A 21,718-nucleotide genomic window follows, 5' to 3' on the forward strand; every position below is an offset into this window, starting at 1 on the left:
TCATCTGAGCTTAGAAAAACATATTTGAATACCAATGAGGTGGTACAGAGTATTATATTACAAGGTTTCTCAATTCCCATTTCATTTTTCTAACCACTACTGTAAGCAAAGATAACTGTTTCAAGAACTTTTGAGCCAGGTTTGCAAAACTCTGTGTGGCAACCAGGGTGGATCCTCTGAAGGGCCAGCCTCTTATTGGGTAGAGTTTTCTGAGGTAAGAAGCCGCACTTCTCCCTCCTTCTCTAACAAAAAGCCAAGAGGTACAAATTCCTACTTATGCAACAGGAAAATGACTGATTTGTTCAACTCTTCACCTCACCACATTAGTCTTGTGCTGCAGTCAAGCTACAGTCTTTCCTTCACCCACAGGAGGTGCTGAGTGTTGGTGGGACAGCCCAACTTTTGAGGATTTGCTTTCCATGTTAGAGTGCGGCCTGCTGGGCCAGCCATGGAGGGATGGCTCCAGCCTCCTCACGCTCTCTCCTAAAGAGTGAACACCTAGAATTCAGGTAGGTGCCGACGAGCTCCTATTTGTGGGGAATACTTGACTGATTTTCAAACAGTCACAAGTTAGTTCATACAGCACTTCCTTATTTGCGCATATCCAAAAGTGTTCCTTGTGACAGGAAGAGAAGCACGTGACTTTCAGAGCATACCATGTCATATGTGTCTCCTCCTAGGGCAGAGCAGTAGCCAATGTACATGGATGCTTATTTCATGAGGGACTGATGGTTGTAGTTGGGTGGCCTTATTTGGGAATGGGGAATGGGGACATGACTGGATGTTTCTTTCCGGTCTCTTCTCTGGTTCATTTAGAATCAGAGAAATAAAGAGATGACAAATTGTATCTTAAAAAAAAAAATGTGATCCCTGTTTAACCTCTCCCCTTACCACCCAGAAGTAGTCACTTTGTATCACTCAAGTGAGGGTGAGTCTTAGGATTTCTTTTCTTTGGGTCTTCAATGGAGTTTTTACAATATAGTCTTCCTAGATTATATTTTGCATTCTTTCACATATCTGCATATGTGAAGATTACTCTGGGTCAGTAATCAATCATGGTCAGCTTACTTAACCTCTCTGTGCTTCAGTTTCCTCAGCTGTAAAATAGAGATAATATTTCTACTTTATAGAATTATTGTGAAGATTAAATGAATTAATATATGTAAAAAGCTCCTGAGATGAGTACTTGGTATATAGTACAGTGTATATTATTTTTATTTTTATATTATCATCAAGGCTTCCTGGGTCTTTACCACTTACAGCTTTCCTAGGCATGGGGTAGAGAAGGGGTGAAGAAGGAACACTGAAGTTTAGGACACATTATAACCTTTTAGAATCTTATAATCTAATACATACAAAAATGACATATTTGGCACTTCATAGAACAATATGCTACAATATGTAAATGGGATCAAATGCTGATTTCAGGTGCTGGAGTAATCGAATGAATGAAATTTCATTTCATGCACCTCAGGGAGAAGGCTGAAATGAAGCTGGGCTGAAGAACAGGTAGGACTGAGATTGCTGGAGAAAAGTGAGGAGGGCATTCCAGATGAGAACAATGTGCACGTAGTAGAGAGGCCAGAAAGAGCGTGAGATGGTCTTGGGGCAGTGGTGAGACAGAACTGGCAAGTAGAAGGAAATAAGATTGCATAGAATGGAGCTGTATTATGGAAGTTCTAGAAAGTTTTATCTACTTAGAGGATTCTTCACCTGATAGGAATGGAAACAGCAGAACTCAAAGTTTCTGAGCGAAGGAGAGACTAGATGGGCACTTAGATAATACTTCCATGGTTTGAGGTTCAAGGCTGAGTCCACAGAGACTAACGAGAAGGTTGCTGCTCTGGTTGTGTTAGTGTGAGGAGATGGGGACTAAGCTGGGCACAGCAGGGGGATGAAGAAGAAAGAAAAAGACTAAAGTCACATTTCAAAAAAAATTACTAGGAAAGTTAGCAAAACCTATTTGTCAACTGATTGGATTTAAAAAATTGAAGCAATGGGTAAATCAAAGATTATTACAAATGTTAAATCTGTGGGTTTGAGAACTAGAAATAGCACAGAAAAACTTGAGAACTAATTAAAGAGGCAAAGGAAGAATTTGGGGTTGTATACATTGAGTTTGCAGTGATAGTATGATCTCCAATAATGATAACTAACATTTATTATTTACTATGTGCTAGGGACTATGAGTTTTACACATAAAACTCATGTAATCCTCATGGAAACTGAGTTAGGTACTATTATTATTCCCATTTGATCAAGGATGAGAGGCTAAATATGACCCAAGTTTCTATAGTTAAACTTAAACCTGAGCCATCTGATTCCAGCACCTATGCCAGATCACCACTTTGCTTAGATTCTCTTAGGAAGTCAAACTCTGATAAGAAGTGAAGACTGAAATGAATAGGTGGGAGTCATCCGCACAGGGGTACTCATTGCAGTTATAGGAATGATGAGCTTTCTGAGGGAGAAAACATGCAGATGGGAGAGCAGATGGCCAAAAATGAATCCTGGGGGAGGCCCCCATGAGAAGTCAACCACAGGGAATGGTGCAGAGCCCCAGCGAGGATGCACAGATCAGAGAACGGGCTGTAGGCTTGGCCTTGAGAGAACTGGGCTAGGAATAGGACTGGAGAGGGAAATCAAGGTTAAGAAGAGAAAGCTTCACCAGAGACCTGAGGGGGAAGCGACCAAGTTTTGTCAGGGAAATGAGGAAGAAAGAACAGGATGGTCAAATGAAGGGTTTGTATTTCTTTGCTTCTTTTTCCAAAATAAAAGAGACCTATTCCTCAAGAAGCTAGGGGAAAGAGGGAGAATGTGATGTGGAAAATGCAAGGAAAACTGCGGGGAAGGAAAGATCCTGTAGGTGTCATAAAAGGGGAGAATCAATGGTTTTTACATCAGCTGTAGGAGAGGACTATTGGATTGTAAGGTCTCAGGGTTGGAAATGTGCTTTAAAATCTAGCCACTTGTCTGGCCCTTGAGATAGATGAATTGTGTTGAGGAGGACAAATCTGAATATGCATTTCCCCCCTAAAGTTACTTGTTTAGGAAAGAGATGACATGTGACATCTCCACTTGTATGTCTTGTAGGCATCTCAAAATTATTAAGTCGAAAATAACCCCTCATTTCTCACCCTTGCATCTGGTCCTTACATCACACCTTGCATCTAAGAGTTTCCCCTTCCATCCTTCTAATTGTTGTGGCTAAAAACCTTGGCTTCATCCTTAACTTCTCTGTTTCACATATGACATCTAGTTAATTCATCAGCAGGTCTTGTGTAATCTGTCTTTGAGATTTATCAATCATCTGATAATTTCTCACTATCTCCACTCACACTACCCTACTCTAAGCCACTCATAATGTTTGCCTGGAGTAGTGCAGTGCCCCTGCTCCCAGCTTCACCTCCTTATGGTCTGCCTTCTTGTAGAAGCCAGGGTAGTTCTTTAACAATAGCAATTGTATCGTGACACTCTGATGTCCAGAACCCTGCAATGTATTTTCGTCTGTCTTAGAATAAAATCCAAAGTCCTTGCCGTGGCCTACAAGGTCATCACTTACTATTTACCCTCAAGCTTCCATTGCTCCAGCTACGCTGGCATTCTTGAACAAGCCAAGGATGTTTTTGTATCACGGCCTTTGCATATGCTTTTCCCTATGCTTTGATTCATTCATTCAACAAGTGTTTCTGGAGGGCCTACCACGAGCCAAGCACTAGTCTAGGCAGTTGGGATACATTAGTAAACACAGCGGACAAAGAACCTTGCTTTTGCTGTGCTTCTATTTCCAGCATGTCTGCATCTCTCGCTCCCTCTGCTCAACTGTCACATGACCAGAGAGGCCTCCCCTGACCAACTGGCCTAAAATAGCAATCCCTTCCCACCATCTCATTATTCCATATTCCTTTATCCTAGTTTATTTTCCTTAATGACACCTATCACCATCTGACATATGTCATTATTTCTTTGTCTATTACCTGTCTCTCCTAGTAGGATGCAAGCTCCTTGGCAGGGACTTACATCCTTGGCTTTAGTCTTTGCTGTAGTTATAGAATAGAGCCTAGCACAAAAATGGTGTTTTCAGATATATGCTTAATAATTAATGCATATGATTGGTGAGAACTTTACTTTAGAAACTCATCTTTTCAATTCTGGGAAGGTTTCTTGAAAAAAATTTTAAAAATTTCTTTCTCTACATTTTTTTTCCTGTTTTCCCTTTTACAAACTCCTATTATAATGTCAGATCTTAGAACTCCTCAATGACTGTTTTTATTGTATTTTTTTTCTTTTTATGGATTTTTTTTTCTTTTTGATCTTACTTCCAGGAGGTGGCTTCAACTTTATTTTCTAACTCCTACATGGCATTTTAAGATGCTGCTATAATGTTTGTAGTTGCTAAGAGTTCTTTCATGTTGTCCCATTATTACTATTATATTGGTATGATCATCTTACTTATAAGCTGGACTGAATAGGGTCATGCAGAAATCAATTTCATTCTTTCCCATCTAGTCCCATTTCTGGATACAATCTTGGTACCCAAACTTTTTCAGTTACTCATAGATAGGGGAAAAAAAATCCCTTGGTTACTTTTAGTCATTACCACTTGGTAGTTTTTAAAGTTCTTATATAGTATAAAACTCAGATCCAGTTCCTTTTTCCTTTCCTTCTGCCACCCCCAACTCCCAACTGTGCCCAGTTGGAGAGAGACACATACTTGACTTCCCTACTTGCTTGTTTTACTTTGTCCATTTACTTTTCCTTGTTTTGTAGGTGCTGCTTCTGAGCTTTCAAGGCTCAGAAGGAGAGGGGATTAATGAAAAAGACTTTTTGTGGCTTGTGTAGCCTGTAATCTGATGATTTCCTCTGAGGTGGCAGGTGCACAATTGCTGGCTTTTCCCCTTGAGGGGTATTTTGGAGGTGTGCCCACTGAGGACCTCTGACTGCAGCTCCCCTGGTGTGGGTGGGGCTGTACATCAATAGCCACCATGATCGCAGCCTTAGCACCTGGAGTTCTGACAATCCACCTGCAGGTCACATTTCCTCTCCAGGCAATACTCTGAGGTAGGAGCGAACATGACCCCAGGTTGGCTCCCTCCCATCTGTCTAAGTTGACCCACAAGGAAACTCAGATGTTTTTGCCCTACTGTGGGCAGAAGTGTAGTTTGCTCCTAATGCACCCACCTCTTGTCATTCTGCCATTAAACCAGCAATTCTAGCTATAATCTTTCACCATTGTGTGTCCCCAGGCAGGAATCAGATAATAGCCTTTCTGTTTCACAAAGTCCAAGGAACATTTGTCAAGCTCTCCAAATGTTCCCTGGAAACTCTTTTCACTTGGCTTGGGGTAATGGAAAGTATATTCTTTCCTTTCTCCCAAAAGGCAGGTTCAAGGTATCGTTGTGTAGGTCACAGCATCTAGAAAGGATGGGAGAATTAAGGGGTGTAGGCATTAATTTTTCTCCAGCCAGAGGACGAAATGAGACTTCCTGATAATGTAGCTCTGTAAGCTACCGAACCCCTGATACCTTGGGCAGCAGAAATGTCTCAGCTCGGCCCCAAAGAAGACTTGCATCCCTGACACATCACTTTAGTCCTAAGATCTGTATCTCTTAACTACAGTGTTCTAGAATTGTCAAAACATATACCTCTGGCCCTCACAGAGACAGGAAATAATATTAAATATTATGACAGATAATCAGTATTTATAGATTTTGAAGGGCCATTAAACAAGAGTTGTTAAAACTATGATCGGGGGTCTCAGACAGACCTGGGTTTGAATTTTAGTTTTGCCACCTATTAGCATGTGACCTCAGGCAAGTCGTTAAACATCTCAGCATTTTAACTGCCAAAAAATGTTAACAGTGACACTTGTTTCCTAGATATTAGAGTTGTCTGTGTGCTGCATTGCCTGATGGTAACTCGGCACCACCAATATTACTCCTATCTAAGACTGGAAACTACTAGAATATCTGGAATTTCCCAGAATCTCCTTTCCTACGTGGTTCCGGATTGGAGTTTATGAGTGAGACTTTGAGTTTGTGACTTGCGCAAGACTTGGAAAGCAAAAGTGAAGGGCGACCATTGTTTCTGGGCTAATACTTGTTCAGGCTCATCAGGGCTTCACTAGACACAGAGGCTCACATCCCTTTCCATAAACTCTCACTCTGTAGCCACTGCAGGATTCTAGGACATGCCCCATGAGCTGAGTTTCTCCATCCAGAATCTAGGACTTCAGACTGAACACATCAGTGACTCTCCACTTGTCTGGCTGCCACCTTCTAGACCATTACTCCTCCAGATGCTCTCCTATCTATGTAAGCCATCATTTCTATATGAAGCCCTTTATTCCTATACCATTTACAGTGGCCCTGTTTCCCTGATGAAACCATTCTGATACAGCATATACAGTCCTAAGGCATGTAATGAGCACTCAATAAATATTAGACAATAACAAGAATAGTAATAATAATCAGAAATGTACTGTTCACAATAAATTGGAAACTAGTAACGTTAAACTGCATGAGTTCCACTGTTTGGGAAGACCAAAGATGAGCGGTACAAAATGGTACAAAACGAGACCATTCTTAACACCTCATACCAGGAACTGCTCACATTTCTATAATGTTTTCCAATTCACAAAGTGTTTACACACATTTCACTCTATTTGGCTGAGAACTAAGCATGTATTGGAAACGGACCCTTGCTTTCTTAACAATAAAAGCCCATGATCAAGAGGCCATCACAATTCAAAGAAGAAAGTGGTTTGTATTGTAAAGAAAACACTTATGTGAAACATGATTTGTTCCAGAGTGTTCTTTCATCAGAAGAGAATGGAGCTGCCCTCTGACTCGTGTGCCCCCCGCAGTGTTACGGGGTGAGCCGTGGATCACAAGGAAGAAGTAGCAAACCCTAATGGCTCTCCATATAGTGGAAAGTTTAGCTTTCCAATCAATTTACTAAACATACACTTTATAACATGAACGCTTGTTATTGTGCTCTATGGTAATTGGGTATAAATGGTAGCAGCCAGGCTATAAATGACTGTAATTGGAATTAATTTTAGGGAGTCAATATTTTTTTCTCCTCTTGGTTCACTAGTATCGACCATTTTTTTTCAATGTGAGTTTTATTTACCTATAGGTAAGAAGGCAAGTCCTAGGCCCGTTCCTTAGGTCCAGTTTCTTTTTCTTTTGCCGCTCTCTAAGATAGGGGTTCCTGTGCTCCTTGCCAGCTCCAGTTCCCACCCTTTGCCTGTGAAATGCATAAGCATATGTGCTGCTGGCCACTGCCCCTGGCTTTCCTGTCTGCATGGCACCGACGCCACCAGCATCTCCAGAAGCACAAGGCTGGGGGTGGCCTGATGCTGGAGCAGAGCGACCCGTGACATGGGAAGGTAGAGGAGACAGCCTAGGGAAGGGAAAGGGCACCGTGAGATTCAGGTCCGGTGTTTTGTCTCTGGGAGTTCTGAACTGGAACTAAGGGTACCAGGGCTGACAGGTACCCTCCTTCACTCTTGAAGGTTTAGGGACTCACACTCTAATAGCTACATTGAGACTGGCTCCCCATGGGAACAGAGATATTTTTGCCTGTGGCTTCAAATGCATGATTTTTGGTTTTTTTGTTTACTTAGTAGGAACATGCTTATAGTGATGCACTTGTCCGTGTCCCACTTCAGGGAAAGATAGTTGCTGCTGGTGCTGTCTGTGCCCTGTGCTGCGCAGGGAACCACCTTCCCCAAGGCTGTGCCCTTCCCCAGGCCCAGCACAGGATAAGGCTGACAGGCCCTTTCAGTTCTGGACTCCGCATGGGGTTAGCTGAAGTTGTTGTCAGGCCTGCCTGGAAGCCTGATGTCTATCCTGTGCTGCTCCCTAGCCCTCCCTTCCACAAGTGTTGATCTTAAGCGGCCTCACTAATAAACATTCAGCACATTCAGCTTCAGCTCAGGGCCTGTTTCCTGCAGAGCCCAGCCTGCAACCGACTCTGTTCTCCATACCACCAATATTTGTCAACATCTCTATTTTGTAGTTGTCTCCTCTGCCATTCTCTCCGACCTCACCAATTTGTACCAGTTTTATTCATTTACTGTCATTTTTTAGCATTTTTAGAGGTAATAGAGATACATGCATATGTATAATCCACCATTGTATTGGTCAGAGTTATCTGCAGAGAACACAATTTATTCAGCCATTTAAAGCAGAGAGGGTGTTTTCAGGGTATTCAGTGTTGAGGCAGACTTACTGTAATAATGGCCCCACATTTTCTTTCCTCCTTTACAATTTGTCTTTGTAACTCCTCCCATCAAGGGATTGAGTCTGTTTCCCTACCTCCTGAATCTGGGCTGGCCTTTTGGCTTGCTCTGGCCAATGAAATGTGGCAGAAGTGATGGTGTGCTATTTCTAAACCTAATCCTCAAAAGCCTTGCACACTTTGCTCTCCCTCTGGTACCTTCCTCTTGCATGAGAATAATCCAGGCTGGCCTGTTGAAGGTGAGGCAGCAGTGAGAGTCGTCCTAGCTGAGGTCATCTGAGACCAGCCAGCTTCTAAAGTCCCCATCAGTTGACCACAAATGCTTGAGCAAGCTCAGCGAGGTCAGACAAGCTCAACTTAGACTACTAGCACTGGCCAGCTGACCCACAGATTCATGAGCGATATAAATGGTTATTGTTTTAAGCCACTGCATTTGGGGGATGTTTATTATACAGCATTATTGTGGTAATAGATGACTGACACAACGTGGCTTACAGAATCCTTGGGAAGGCAGAAGAAGTGGAGCCACACCACAGAACAGATTCACTAATGCCAGGAGTTGTTGAACCAGGAAATTCCTGGCTAAGTTAATAAACCACTGCTGTAAACCCTGGCTCCGGAACTCTGTCATTGCTGCGGTGATGAGGGAGCTGCTGCTAAAACTGGCCTCTCAGAAGCACGCTCCTGCTGCTCCTGCCATGATTATACCATCACCACAGGTACCGTGCTTTGCCCTTCTCCCATCTAATTCAGTTTAAGCAAGGGCTGCTCATCGGCAAAGTGTAAGTTATACCTCACCTTCAGCTGCGAAGCGGCCTAGTGTCAAAGCGACTCTCAGCTTTCTAATTTCTGTAGTACATGAAAAGGAGGTTGGAGTGGATTTGCAGTGTCTGCCACAGCTATGATGAACTTAAATGAGCATGATTCCTAAGCCTTATTGTGCTCAGTGATATTGAAACAGTTTCTTTAAACTCATGTGTGCAGTATTTTACAATTGGGTATATCACTCTCTATAGGGCCGAACATTATTAATTCAATTACTGGAAGTTGAGAGACTGAAGGATGAACAAAACAGTATTAAGATTTTATGAACTCATTGTTCCAGCAAAACCCAAACAAATAAGTTTTAAAGGGAACCAACAATTACAAGTCACTAAGGAGAGGAAAATGGATTTATGTTTTGAAAAATTCTTAGTCCTGTATTGATATTTGATATAGCATTACTAATACAACAGTGGTATGAGAAGGAATAATAATAGGCATTCGGTCTTGACCTGAAGTTCTTAAGGTGCCTATACACTGTGTGATAAATGAATATTTGAAAATTTATTTTGGTGTGGGGTAGAGATTTAGAAGGCTCTTAGGAAGACAGTGTCCTCTGATCTGACTTTAAGACATGGCGTCTGGTTTTAAGTGGTCAGAGAATTAATGCTCCCAAATCTACAGAGTTAGCAATTCTAGAAAAACCTGTGTCCCTGTGGATACTTTCATATGGATGGTGATTCAAGACAATAATCACTGAAGAAAAGGGAAGGCAGTTTTTAGATAACAGAATCATCAACAGTGAAGGCATTAAAATGAAAAGAATTTTGTGCCTTCATATTTTGTTCCCTGTGTCTTGTTCAGCAGAGGCACAACATGTTATTATGGTATGTGAGGCTTGCAGTGGCTTATGTCTTACTAAGAATTACTTTATTTATTCAGTCATGGCCTTGTATGGCTAGGAGTCCCTCGAGCTCACTAAAAAAAAAAAAAAAAAAAAAAAAAAAAAAGTACATGTTGTCAAGAGAACCTGGAGTCCCTCCAAAAGGTGCCCCATTGATTCAAAAGCCAGACACTTCTTTGTCAACAAAGGCATCCCATGGCGAAAAGTCTGGAAGATAAATTGCCCTTGGCTCATTGGTAAGTCTTAATCACATACCCTGTTTATTTGATTCTTACTGACACTAATGTGAAGTATCAGCAATTTTGCTTCTGAGACAGAATCCATTGATTTAATTTTGTCATTTTTCTTTTCAGTTGTGCAATCAGAAATTCATTCATGTGAGGAAAAAGCAGTTAAAACCGATGGAAAAACGCCAAAGAAAGTGACTGTCAGACTGATTGCTTTTTGGCAGAGACTGAGATCAAGATTTACCAAGGAAAGCCCACGTAAATATGACCCAAGAGGAAGTGACAGAGCTTAAGAGCATCACGAAGCGTGGAAACTGGAATTTCAGTTACCTTGCAAGGTATTTGAGAAAAAAATTACGTATATGCAAACACAAGGCAGATCACTGCGCTGATGGAATGGCGGTTACTAAAACAGCTTTACTCTGATTTCTGAAGCAACAAGAGAAAAAAAGACAACAGAGAGCAAGTAACTTACCTTTTTGGGACCCAATCTTGAGCAAATGTTAGTTCTGGTCTGCATTCAGCTACCTAGTGTAGAACAAAAGGGAAAGTGAAAGGTCCTCCAGATCAGGTGTTTCCCAGGATGGAACTTAAAAGTAGCTCTCTTATCCTGTCTGCTCTTTAGTCCCCAGTCTTGGATCAAACTTTCTGGCACTGGATTTAAAAGCATCTTCAGAATACCTGAGTCTTCACTTTAAGCCCCTTCTTGAATCCTTGTTTCCATCGTTTCCTGAGCTCTTTGTGTATGAGTCTGTTCCCTCGTTCGATTGTAATCAGATTTGAAGGCAGGGACTGTGTCTTACTCATATTTGTATTTTCTTTCCTCAACCCTTTTGTTTGACTGTGTTCTGCTTATATGTAATACATTTTTGTTTGTAAAATAAGAATATGGTTAGAGGCACATACAGATTCAACACAAACACACATTTGAATACAAGTACAAATTCTCCAATGTTTCAATTGCTGCCAAGAAAATGATGGGAGATTGTTAGATTTGTGAAGTGACTGACTTCCTGTTTTTAATAGAATGAGTAGTATATTTATATTTTAAGTGCAGATAAAAGTTGTTTTTAAAGGATTTTGATATATTTTTGTAAAGCAACAGGCTTATTGAAATATATGCAAATCAAAGAGAATCTAGAAAGGGTCAATGCAGTTATTTTATGTGAACAGAATAGTCATAGTAACTATATGCCTCAAAGTTTCCATGTATTCATAGGTAAGTTGAATGAAATGTTATCTTCATAGCTGCTGCTAATAGAGTTGGACTCCTGAATGAGGAAACAAGTGCCCGTGAATGATGCTATTATATACATCATTTTTTCTTTCTTTCCTTCGTCTTTCTTTATCCCAACTTATGGTATACTATATACACACGTCTACAACTTGCTTTTTTTTTTTTTTTTAACTACTTCCATGTTAGCTCATTAAAAAAAATGCTTCTTTCTTTTTAAGGGTTGGATGGGTAGAAGTTAACAAGTTATAGTCTCTCACTTCTGATCTTACCTTTTGGGCTCTGCAGACCCTTTGGACCCTGCTAAGTAACTCCCTGTTAGGTCTGCTAAGAGAGGACACTAGAGACCAGAATGCTCACTTTTGCTCACCGTTTGCTCTCAGCAGCACCTTAATGATGACCTTTTGCTCCATGGTAGCAGCTGGTTGCAATCTCCAACTTTTCCTTTTCTTTCTTTGTCTTCTTTGCTTTTTCTTCCTCTCTTTCTCTCTCTCTCTCTTTCTCTGTTTCCCTCCCTCCTTCCCTTTCTTTTTTTCTGTCATTCCCAGAGGCAGCCTCACTTTGTTCCCTAAGAGGCACCAGTACCGTCTGGGCAGTGACCCTTCTCAGAGGTCTGGCAACTCCCTGAGGCTTCTAAGGCAAACCTCTGTGTTCCAGTAACATCAACATTTTCCTCTGCTCTTCTAACCTCAGGGATATGAGCTGCTTTCTGGAATTACTATCTTCTGTTTCTCCTCTTAGCTTTTCTAAGTTCTCCAATAACTCACTAACCAACAGTTTAAATTAAGCTTTCTTTCTTGAAATGCCTCCAGTAGTTTCTGTTTTCCCAGCCAGACCCTGATGGATATAATATTTGACACCTGAAGTGGGTCTGACCCAGCTGGATCTGTTGGGTTGGAAGTCCCAAGGAGCAGAGCAGCCTGCACTGTCACCTGGACCTCCTGCATAGCCTGTTCTTGCTCTGGGTCCTGGAGGAACCTTAATATATTTAACTAGGATGGATATTTAAATTGTTTCCTATTTTTGTTACTCTAAACAATGCAGTAAACAACCTTAAATAAATATTTTTCACATATGGGCAAGTACATTTGTAAGATAAAGTTATAAAAGTAGTTATAAAAGTGGCTCGAAAGAATTGCCAAATTGTCCTTCATAGAGGTGGTACCAATTTAATCTCTCACAGGTAATAAAGAGAAATATATTTGCATGAGAAATAGAGAACTCAACAAAGGCAAGAGGGAGTCAGGTATGATACCTTTGTCTTAGTAAGAGGACCTTGGCCGGTGGAAGAGAGAAGCATATCTAGAATAGAATGTCATAGATTGACACAGAATGAAACCTATCACTTGAGGATTACTTTCTGGCCCAGACTCCATGGAATTCCCTTTGGAGAGAAGGAAGGCTAAAACACAAATGGAAAAGCCCTCTAAGACACTTTGATACTCACTTAATAGAGAGTAACACAAAAACGGGAGAGAGGTGCCTTGTCACAGATCACCAGCAGGGTTGGGCAGTCCAAGGAGGAGGCTTCATGCTGTGCCCCATGGAGACTCAGTACTTAGCAAATGTGGCTGTGGTGGCCTGCAGCAAGAGTGACACATACAGATGTGTGGCTATTGGAATTCGAGGCAGAGTTGCCCAGCATACCATATGTGCTAGCTGTAAGCACGTGTGAGACACCTCCTAGGGACTCCCCAAAACAGTTGGGTGGCACACTGTAGGTACTGGGTCTGTTTCCTGCGATAGTGGAGAGTGTAAAAGCTGGTAAAACACAGGCTACAAACTCTCATTTACTAAGGGTGTCCCTTTTTTTCATTTCCACGTCTTGGCCTCATTAACTTGAGTGGGCTCTCATATAAAAATAACAAAGTAAAGTACTCTTCTTCCTCAAATCCTTATAACGCATCTCAACAAACCCAGGTTGAGACTCAGTTATTTTTACCATCTGCTGTACTTGTCATTTATTCCCTGCTCAGCAGAACTCTACTGCACTTCTCATGGTCCTTGTTTAGCAGACAGGCTACATTCTACATGCTTGCTTTTACTGATTTCACCTCAGCATTATGTGGTAACAAAACTGTATACAATCAGAGCTGTGTTTTTCCTACTCTGTAAGATCTGGGCTGTTTTCCTGCAGAGGACCTTCGTTTTATGTTCCACTGTGTCTTGTTTGTGCCATTCTTAATTTACACGACAGAGACGCTGTCATCACCAATTAACATTTATCAAGGGCCCCCTGGATGCATGGCCACATAGGGGCTAATTTAATATTCTCTTTGTTTCAGATTTCAGGTGCCTCCTTCAAATGAATTTTTAAGTATCTCCGTGATGATGAAGAAGAACAGAGACATCAATTAGGATTCAGGAAGACAAGTCTTTGCAGAAAATGCTTAGAGCATCAAGGATTGCTATTAATATTTGAAAGTTTAAAAGAGGGCATACTTTTCTTCAGTCAACAAATGACAAAAGTAAAGGCATTGTTTTCATTGTTCCTGGAAGAAGCCTGGCAGCATTCCATTCAGTCATCTGCCCTTTGATCGTCCCCTTTTCCTCTTTACTTATTTCAGTCCTTCTAATCTTCAAGGCTGAGTCTGAATATTTCTTCCTGAGGCTTCTTCCAATCATATCTGCCCTTAAGGACAACTCCCTCCTCCAACTCCTATAGCCCTTATTATTATACCTTTCATTTGAAAATTTAGTACATGATACATTATACTATTATTGAATAAATAGATGTTCATTCTCTGCAAGTATATTAGACAACTGTCTGGACAATTTATTTCTTTCCCATTCTCAGAGTCAGCACAGTGTTCTGTCAACGGTAGAACCTGGAAAAATATTTATTGATGATGATGGCAGCAGTCTATTAAAAGCAGATGGAATTTTATTTTTTAAAATGAGTGAGAAGAGAGACAACGCTGAAGCTTTGGAAGTTGAGACTCACAAGCATCATTTATGTTTTCTAACATAAGAGCTCAATGTACATGTTTTTTTTGGGGGGGCGGGGTAGTGGGAGGCAAGAACATCACTGGAAGTAAGCAGTTTCTCTTTCAAGAGTCACTATCAAAATTTTTGGCCTGCCTAAGCAATATTGATTTTTTGCCGACCCCTTTTCATGTGACAATAAGTAGTGTAACATGGCTGTCAGTTGGAGGAACGGGTATTCAGGAGAAAAGACCTGAACATTTTCACATCATAAAAGAAACATTTCGGTTTCGTCACAGATTTGGAATTAAGAACACACCTTCATGTTTTATGACGTCACGAACCCGGCCCAGCGAGGCCAGCGACACACGAATCCCACCGGCCGGTAGACCCATTGTCACACAGGACCCGCAATACCAGGAGCCGCCAAGCTCTCCCCAGGACGAAGCTCCCGCGGGGCCCCACCCACCCCGGTTCCGGGAGCCTCATTGGCCAGTCTTCCGCCCGCCATTTCTGTTAGTCCCCGGGATTTGTCACGGGAGGCGGGCACCTCCCATTCCGGCACTGATTGGTCAAATCTTTACGACGGCAAGGCGTTCTGCGAGTCTCTATTGGTTCTTAGGCCTCAGAATGGGCGGGGAAAGGCAGAGCGACGGGGCTCAAGGAGGAAAGGGCGGAGTGCGCCGGCGCGTAGTCGGGGACGCCAGGCCGAGGATTTTGCTAGGGAACAGACTGTTGTCGCCCCGCCCCCTCGGGGCTTTTTGTCCCGTTAACTGTCGGAGTGGCGGGGGCTCCAGCGCCAGGCGACATGCCGGTGCGGTTCAAGGTGAGGCCGTGGTCTCCGGATCTGAAGGCTGCTGGGGGGAGTCGTGGTGGGGCGGGTGTGGGGCGCCGGGGCCTCGCTGGCTTTCTGCGCGGCGCTCCTGGGCCCCGCAGAGCCTGTCAGCCCCCGAGCCTGCCAGTCACGATCCTGGAGGATGCTTGTCTCCTCCGCCTAGCTCCCTGTCCGCTCACACACACTTCCAAGTTGCAGTGTGGAAGCGTTAGATGGTGTTGAGAAAGACTGGTTTTGGAGGACACGGGAGTGGAGATGGAAGGAGGGCACTTTGTAATGACATCTAAGGTGGCTTCAGATTGGGACACCTGTGGCCCCATCTCACAGCTTATACTTTAACCCCCGCCCCCTACCTACCCTTTAAAACTTTAAAGTGCCTATGCCTTTTAAAGCATTGAGAAATGGGACCTTGACAATGTAAAGATAAGGCTGTAAGAAATACAGTGTTCGTAGTTGTGTGTAAGTTCCAGGTAGGTGGTAGCTGTTAGGCACCCATCAACATAACAGTTGGCCACAGCATTCCACAAACCCAGTTTTGTTCTTTTATCTTAAGGGCTTGTATCCAGAATGGGAGGAGAATTTGTCTCTTCAGTTGGCTTTCCAAAATTTCGAAAGGTACAAGGCATCATACATGATATTGTGTACTTACTGAGAACTTAGGATAATTATAGTGATGAGGATTTGGATTGTCACCTGTTATCAGACAAGAGTCCAGGCTTTGGAATCAGACACCCAGCAAAAAGGTGATTGCTCAGAGCCTTAGATTCCTGCTAGCATCTGCCTCAGGTGGTTGTGAGGATTAAAGGATAGAATACGTGTGAACTGCTTAGCACAGGGCTGGATAAACAGCTGATATCAAGGAGTTCTGTGTTTATCAATCTCAAGACTTTCAACTCTCTGTAATAGTTCAGAAATTATATTTACTGATGTCTTCTTTAAAACAAAGTCCATTAATTGCATCGTATTCAAATTGTCTTTTGTATTACAGGGGCTGAGTGAATACCAGAGAAACTTTCTGTGGAAAAAGTCCTATTTGTCAGAGTCCTATAATCCCTCAGTGGGGAGAAGGTACCCATGGGCTGGACTTAGATCAGATCAGTTAGGTAAGTTGAACAAACTAATAGTCATTATAACTTAAATAAACCTTGGGGTTAAATTTGCAAAATGCTTAAAAATTTTGAAGCATCATTCAGTTGGCCTGGTTGGCTTACTCATTTGTTTAACAAATATTTATTGAGGGCTTCCTATAGGCCACGACTATTCCCAGTTCTAGAGAGATAGCCTTGAACCAGACAAAGACTCTAACTGTAGGGAAAAACAGAAACAAGTAACTCAATAAACAAACCAGGGGATTTCAGGTTGTTATAGGCTAGCATATAGATAACTTGGGGGAGGGCTGAATTGGAGGGAATACACTTTAGCTTCGATAGTCAAGAAAGGCCTTTCTGAGGAGGTGATATTTGAGCTGATACGTGAAACCTGAGAGCAGACAAACCTGGGGAGGTGTACTCCCAAGGTCTTAAGGAAGGGAGACTTTAATTAAGTAGCTTGTCCAAAGTTCATAGTAAGTGGCAAAACCATGATTTGAAATCAAGTCCTTTTTTTTTGTGGAAAGCCCATGAGTTCGGAGGCTATATTTTTGTCATCACACGTTTTTCCTCCTGGTATCCTAGGGAAGTCAGAGCCCTGGGCCAAGGTTTCCCAGAACATGGTAAAGGGGAAAATAAACATACTGACTTTACTCTACCTTCCTGTTTCATTCTCCCTCACTAGAATATAAGATATCTAAGAGCAAGGGCTCTGTCTGTCTTTCTGCCTAGTAGGTGACACACAGCCTTGACACACTCTAGTGCTTATTAAAACTAGTGTTTGAATGAATGAAGGAACGTGACTTCAAGTGCACATTAGCTGCGTGATCTTGGGCAAATTCGGCCTGTTTTACCAAGTGGGTTTAGGAAACCCATTGCACAGGATTTCTGGGAGGGATTAAATGAGATATTGCCTATTAAGGTCCAGGTGCATATATATAGGTGAGTGCTTGGGGCCCCATATCTGAGAGTGCTTCAAGTCCCCCAAATATTAGATATTTGAAACCAGGAGAAAAAATGGCATATGGGAAATAAGCATAATTTTCACAAGCCTGGGAAATTAGTAGAATGAGAAGAGTGTTTCCAGGATTAGGTTTGGAGAACAAAAGGAAGAGTGGGCTAGAGTGAGTGGCTCTGGGTTCGTCTGCGCATCAAGATCCTTTGCCCAGAGCCTGACTTCAAACATTGGATATCCCTGCTTCTTGGGCAAGGTGATGCTCAGAATCCTCCAAATGACTCAAAATTCTCCAAATTTGAGGCTCCATTAGATTAATCCAAAGTAAATCTTAAAAGTGTAGCTATCCCATTGACGGCCTATTATGACACTGGGGAATTGGTTAACCAGATTGTTGCCCTTATAACATTTTAGCTTAGATGAGCTACATTTGAGGGTGTGTTGAAACAAGACTGGGAGCAAAACCACTTTGGAGTATGGTACATTACGAAGGCAGGAATGGTCTAGGGGAGGTATATTAATGGGGAATATTAAGTAAAGGGAAAGGGCAGAGTGAGAACTCCAGGATGTTCAGAAAGGGAGGTGGGACACCAGCAAGGAATAACAATAGTTTTACCTAGGATCGGCCGGACATTCTGTTAATGTGGTGTATTTTTTTCCCCTTGGTGTATTTTTGCTGAGGCTGGGAGAGAAGGGCAGACCACTTGAGAGTCTTCCCCTTTCATTTTGCTAATCTACCAGAAGCCTCTCTCTGTTAAAGCAGAGGGAAGTCCAGGGCAGTAGTCTTTTTTGCTTTCATATCCCTTAAGAGAGTTTAGAAAGTCTTTGTATCCTTTCACGTTTTTAACTTGATATTTAATGTTTTTAATCATAAGTGTAGCAAATAGTTTCAAAGGATATGATTTCTGACATATTGAATATTGTGCATATGTTTCACATATGTTTTGTTAAAACTATGGAGCTGCCAGTGTAGCTCATTCAATTTTGGTAAATGTTCATCATGTAATTGGTAATGTCAGTCCTCATTGGCAAAGTAATCAGGCAAATTAGAATTATTTTCTTTGAGAAAAAAGTCTTTCTTTTTCAATTCCTGTAAATGTGTTAACATGTGTTAATATCTATTCGTTTCATGTGACAGCCCTCTTACTCCTGAATTTTAATTCTAAGATAGGTGGGAAAGGTGTGGACCTGGATGAAATAAGGCACTGTTTCTTTGTTATTTGTAATCTCTGCCTTCTTTGCTTTGCTGTCAGATACTCAGTAGTTATACTTTCTTGAATTGTCCCTTTGTTTATCCTCCACACCTAGGAGAATTTTTTGTTCCTTGTGGCTGGCTGAGAGGTGTGTCTTCCTTTTGCGAAGTGGGAAAGGGGGGTTGGGAATGAAGACTGCAGAGAGCAGGTCCAGCTCTCAGGCAGACCAATGTTGGGAAATAGGGCATATAGAGTTGGGATCTGCAAAATGATTCCCTTAAGCGGCCCATTTCTGCTTACCCCCCAGAATGTCTCCATATGCCTCCAGACACGTACGCACCCAGTTTGAAGTCCGCTTGTCTAGGGAAGTGTTGTAAAGGTGGGGACCCTGGGTTTAATGGCTAAAACATCTGTCACAGAGGCTAAAGAACTGTGGGTTTTATATCATGCCAGATTTTCGGTCCACCTTCCCTGCACAGCCTTCTATTTAAAGAATGGCCCCAAACTAGGACAGTGTCTCTGTGGCTGTCATTCCACAGAGCTCCTCTTACTTGGGTAGAAGGTTAAGTTTTTTGGACATTTGCTTGCCAGACAAATATAGAGAACTAGTATCTTAGCTCCAGTTAAAAGGGTTCATTCTCTTTAATTCTCAGGAAATCAAGGCAAATGTAGAACCAAGATCCAGCATAGTGACATCTCATCCCTTCCCTTCTTGGTCTACTGTGCATAAGAGAAGCTTTGTGAAAAGTCCCAAATTTTGACAATACCAGGGCCCATTGTTCTGTTAAGTAGCACAGGAAAGTAATTAGAAACGGAGGCAACATGTCCGCCTGGCTTGCCAGGCCTGTCACGTTGCGATTCTAGTGACTTAGGATAACTCGAACACTGTGACCCCAATTTTTAATTTTTTTCATGTCAAACTTTCAGTACTTTTTTAAAAGCAAAGTTAAAGATTTTATGTTGACAAACTATACCTGTTTTTTTTGTATCCTGCAACTTGAAGGACATTGTATCGCAACTGAATTTTCAATTCCATTTCTTCTCTTCGTTAAGTGTGAGGAAGAGTTGTCTTTGTAACTTTATGCTTCGGTAGCTGCAATTTTTATACACTGTATTTTGTAGGAATCACAAGAGAGCCAAGTTTTATTTCAAAAAGAAGAGTCCCTTATCATGACGCACAGATTTCAAAATCTCTTGAGTGGAATGGAGCGATCTCAGAGAACGATGTGGTTGTATCTCCAAAACCTGAAGCCCCAGAAATAGCAGAATCACAAGAGGCAGAACAAAAAGAAGATGTTAACCAAGAAAGAGTTCTTGCACTAGAAGCCTCCAGGGTTCCCAAAAGAACCAGATCTCACTCTACAGACTCCAGAGCTGAAGGGGCTTCAGATATTGTGGAAAATGATGTGGATGTAACAGCAAACCATCCACCAGTTAATGAAAATGAGGACCTGGAGCATTCTACCAAGCTGCATTCAGAAAATGTAGCTAACGGGGTAGGTATTTTCACTGTATTTCTTTTTGAAAGCATAGAATTCTTTGTAATTTCAGTAATACTACATTTTGTGCTTAAAAATTTTCCATTGTTGTTTTCTTATCTAATGTCTTATAGAATAGTTAAGAGACTGGTGACTTTAGTTATTGGGAATTCTATTCTTAAGAGTTGCCATTTTGTACTGGTTATACTAAGATATCTCTTCATTGGTTGGACAGCCTGCCTCTGGATTTTATTCATTCTATATCAGCACCACAGTCCTAAGGGAGAGATCAAATTGAGACAGAGAAGGAGGAGAGTAGTAGGCCATCACCTCTGGCAGGGGTGGTGAGTTGACTTCTACCCAGGCCCTTTTGAATTTCTTACTGTGTAAACAGAATCGCAATTGACAAAATGCAAAAGGAAGGGCAGTTCTGGCTGGATCTCAAAGATCTTGGAGTTCTGCTCTCTTATATCACACCTGGCCTGTGGAAGGTCCCTGCAAGCACATAAGCATAGGCTGCAGGGATCTGTGCAGACACCTCACTGCCTCCCACGTTTCTCTCCAGTCCACTGCTTTTTCCCCATTTCATATCCACCGGAACCATGGAGAGGCATTCAGCAGTGTTGGTGAAGAATCCGTGACTTGTTGTGACAGCCGAGGGGCACAGTGCAATCAGGGAAGGTGATGTGTAAGTGGTGGGCAGGGGAAGGGCATTCCAGAAGCAACGTGTGGATAAGGCGAGGTTCTGCTCTTTCTTAGTAATAGATCTAATTATGAATAATTGGTAGGAAGGGACTGAAAGATGCTCTCTTTTTCTGGAATGCACAGAAGTTAAGAAATAAAATTCCTTGACAGTATTAAAAAAGGAATCTTAAATAGGTTGACAGTTTAAAAGGGAGATTATTTATCAGTTGAAAAAAAAGTTTGCTGTACAACAGTGTGCATGTAGTTAACAATACTGTGTACTTAAAACTTTGTTAAGAGGGTGAATTTCATGTTATATGTGTTTGTTTTTGTTATTTTTTTTTACCATAGTACAAGAAAAAGTTCGAATAGAAACTTTTAATGACTGGATGGGATTTTTCTTTCCCTAACAGTTGGATAGAGTTCTTCGGAAGAAAGCAGGATTGACTGTTGTTCCTTCACGTGATATCTTGAGGAATTCTGAATATCAAAGGCAGTTTGTTTGGAAGACCCCTAAAGAAACTGCTCCAGTTTTTGCAGCCAATCAGGTAGTTTAATGGATATAATACATTTTAAAGTATCATCTGACCTAGTGATGCAGATTTAAGATGCAGAGCTAAGAGCTAAAGAAATTAGGTACTTAAGTAGGCCTGGAGGTAGGTTCTAGAAAAGTGAAAATGAGATTTTTGCTAAAATCATTCTGTTACTTCTGATTTTTAGTAGTAATATGATACTGTCCTAGGCTACAGATGATCATTGTTGCCAGATCCATCACATACACTAAATATGAGACAGGGTAATGAAACTTGATGCCTGGTAAGTTTCTGCATGCTGTGAGATTTCTTTATTTAATAAAAAATTATTAAATTGTTTTTAATCTAAAATATTGTGCTCGTTGACTAATATGTTGCATGTTTTTTGTCTTGCAAGAAAGGCATAACTGCTTTGAATATTTTAATAAATACAAAATACATTAACAGTAAGACAAGATACATAATCTTGTTTTTGTATCAAATGAGCAGTAATAGGAATTGTCAGTTTAACTATATTTAAAAGCTACGATGATAACTAAATGTGATACTAGATTTCATTGTACCCATACACAGTTTTTGGTACTGGACAAACATGACTAATAAATACTCTGTCGTTTTACTACCATCATCATCTAAACAGTTCCTAGGCTCTT

At 41.5% G+C, this 21,718-nt stretch overlaps 1 protein-coding gene and 1 long non-coding RNA gene across 4 annotated transcripts in view; both read left to right on the top strand.

Annotated features, from left to right (window-relative positions):
- The first annotated feature begins 266 nt into the window (after positions 1–266).
- LOC123787152 (uncharacterized) lies at positions 267–14,127 on the top strand. Its single transcript, XR_006778122.2, has 3 exons — positions 267–509; positions 10,267–10,478; positions 13,660–14,127. It is a non-coding gene; the product is annotated as an uncharacterized LOC123787152 (long non-coding RNA).
- A 553-nt stretch (positions 14,128–14,680) lies between these two features.
- Positions 14,681–21,718, top strand: part of SAXO6 (stabilizer of axonemal microtubules 6) — a 31,185-nt gene continuing 24,147 nt past the window's right edge. The window contains exons 1-4 of one of the 3 annotated variants that reach the window (XM_045789635.2): positions 14,681–15,125; positions 16,123–16,237; positions 19,493–19,866; positions 20,946–21,080. In XM_045789635.2, coding sequence (XP_045645591.1) covers positions 15,108–15,125; positions 16,123–16,237; positions 19,493–19,866; positions 20,946–21,080 — 642 coding nt within the window. In that variant the 5' untranslated portion in view covers positions 14,681–15,107. The remainder of the gene's footprint in view (positions 15,126–16,122; positions 16,238–19,492; positions 19,867–20,945; positions 21,081–21,718) is intronic. The other 2 variants (XM_045789634.2, XM_045789633.2) reach the window with 2 other exon arrangements.

This window comes from Ursus americanus, chromosome 17 (genome assembly GCF_024610735.1).
Source record: "Ursus americanus isolate L20-20 chromosome 17, mUrsAme1.1.p, whole genome shotgun sequence".
NCBI lineage: Eukaryota > Metazoa > Chordata > Mammalia > Carnivora > Ursidae > Ursus > Ursus americanus.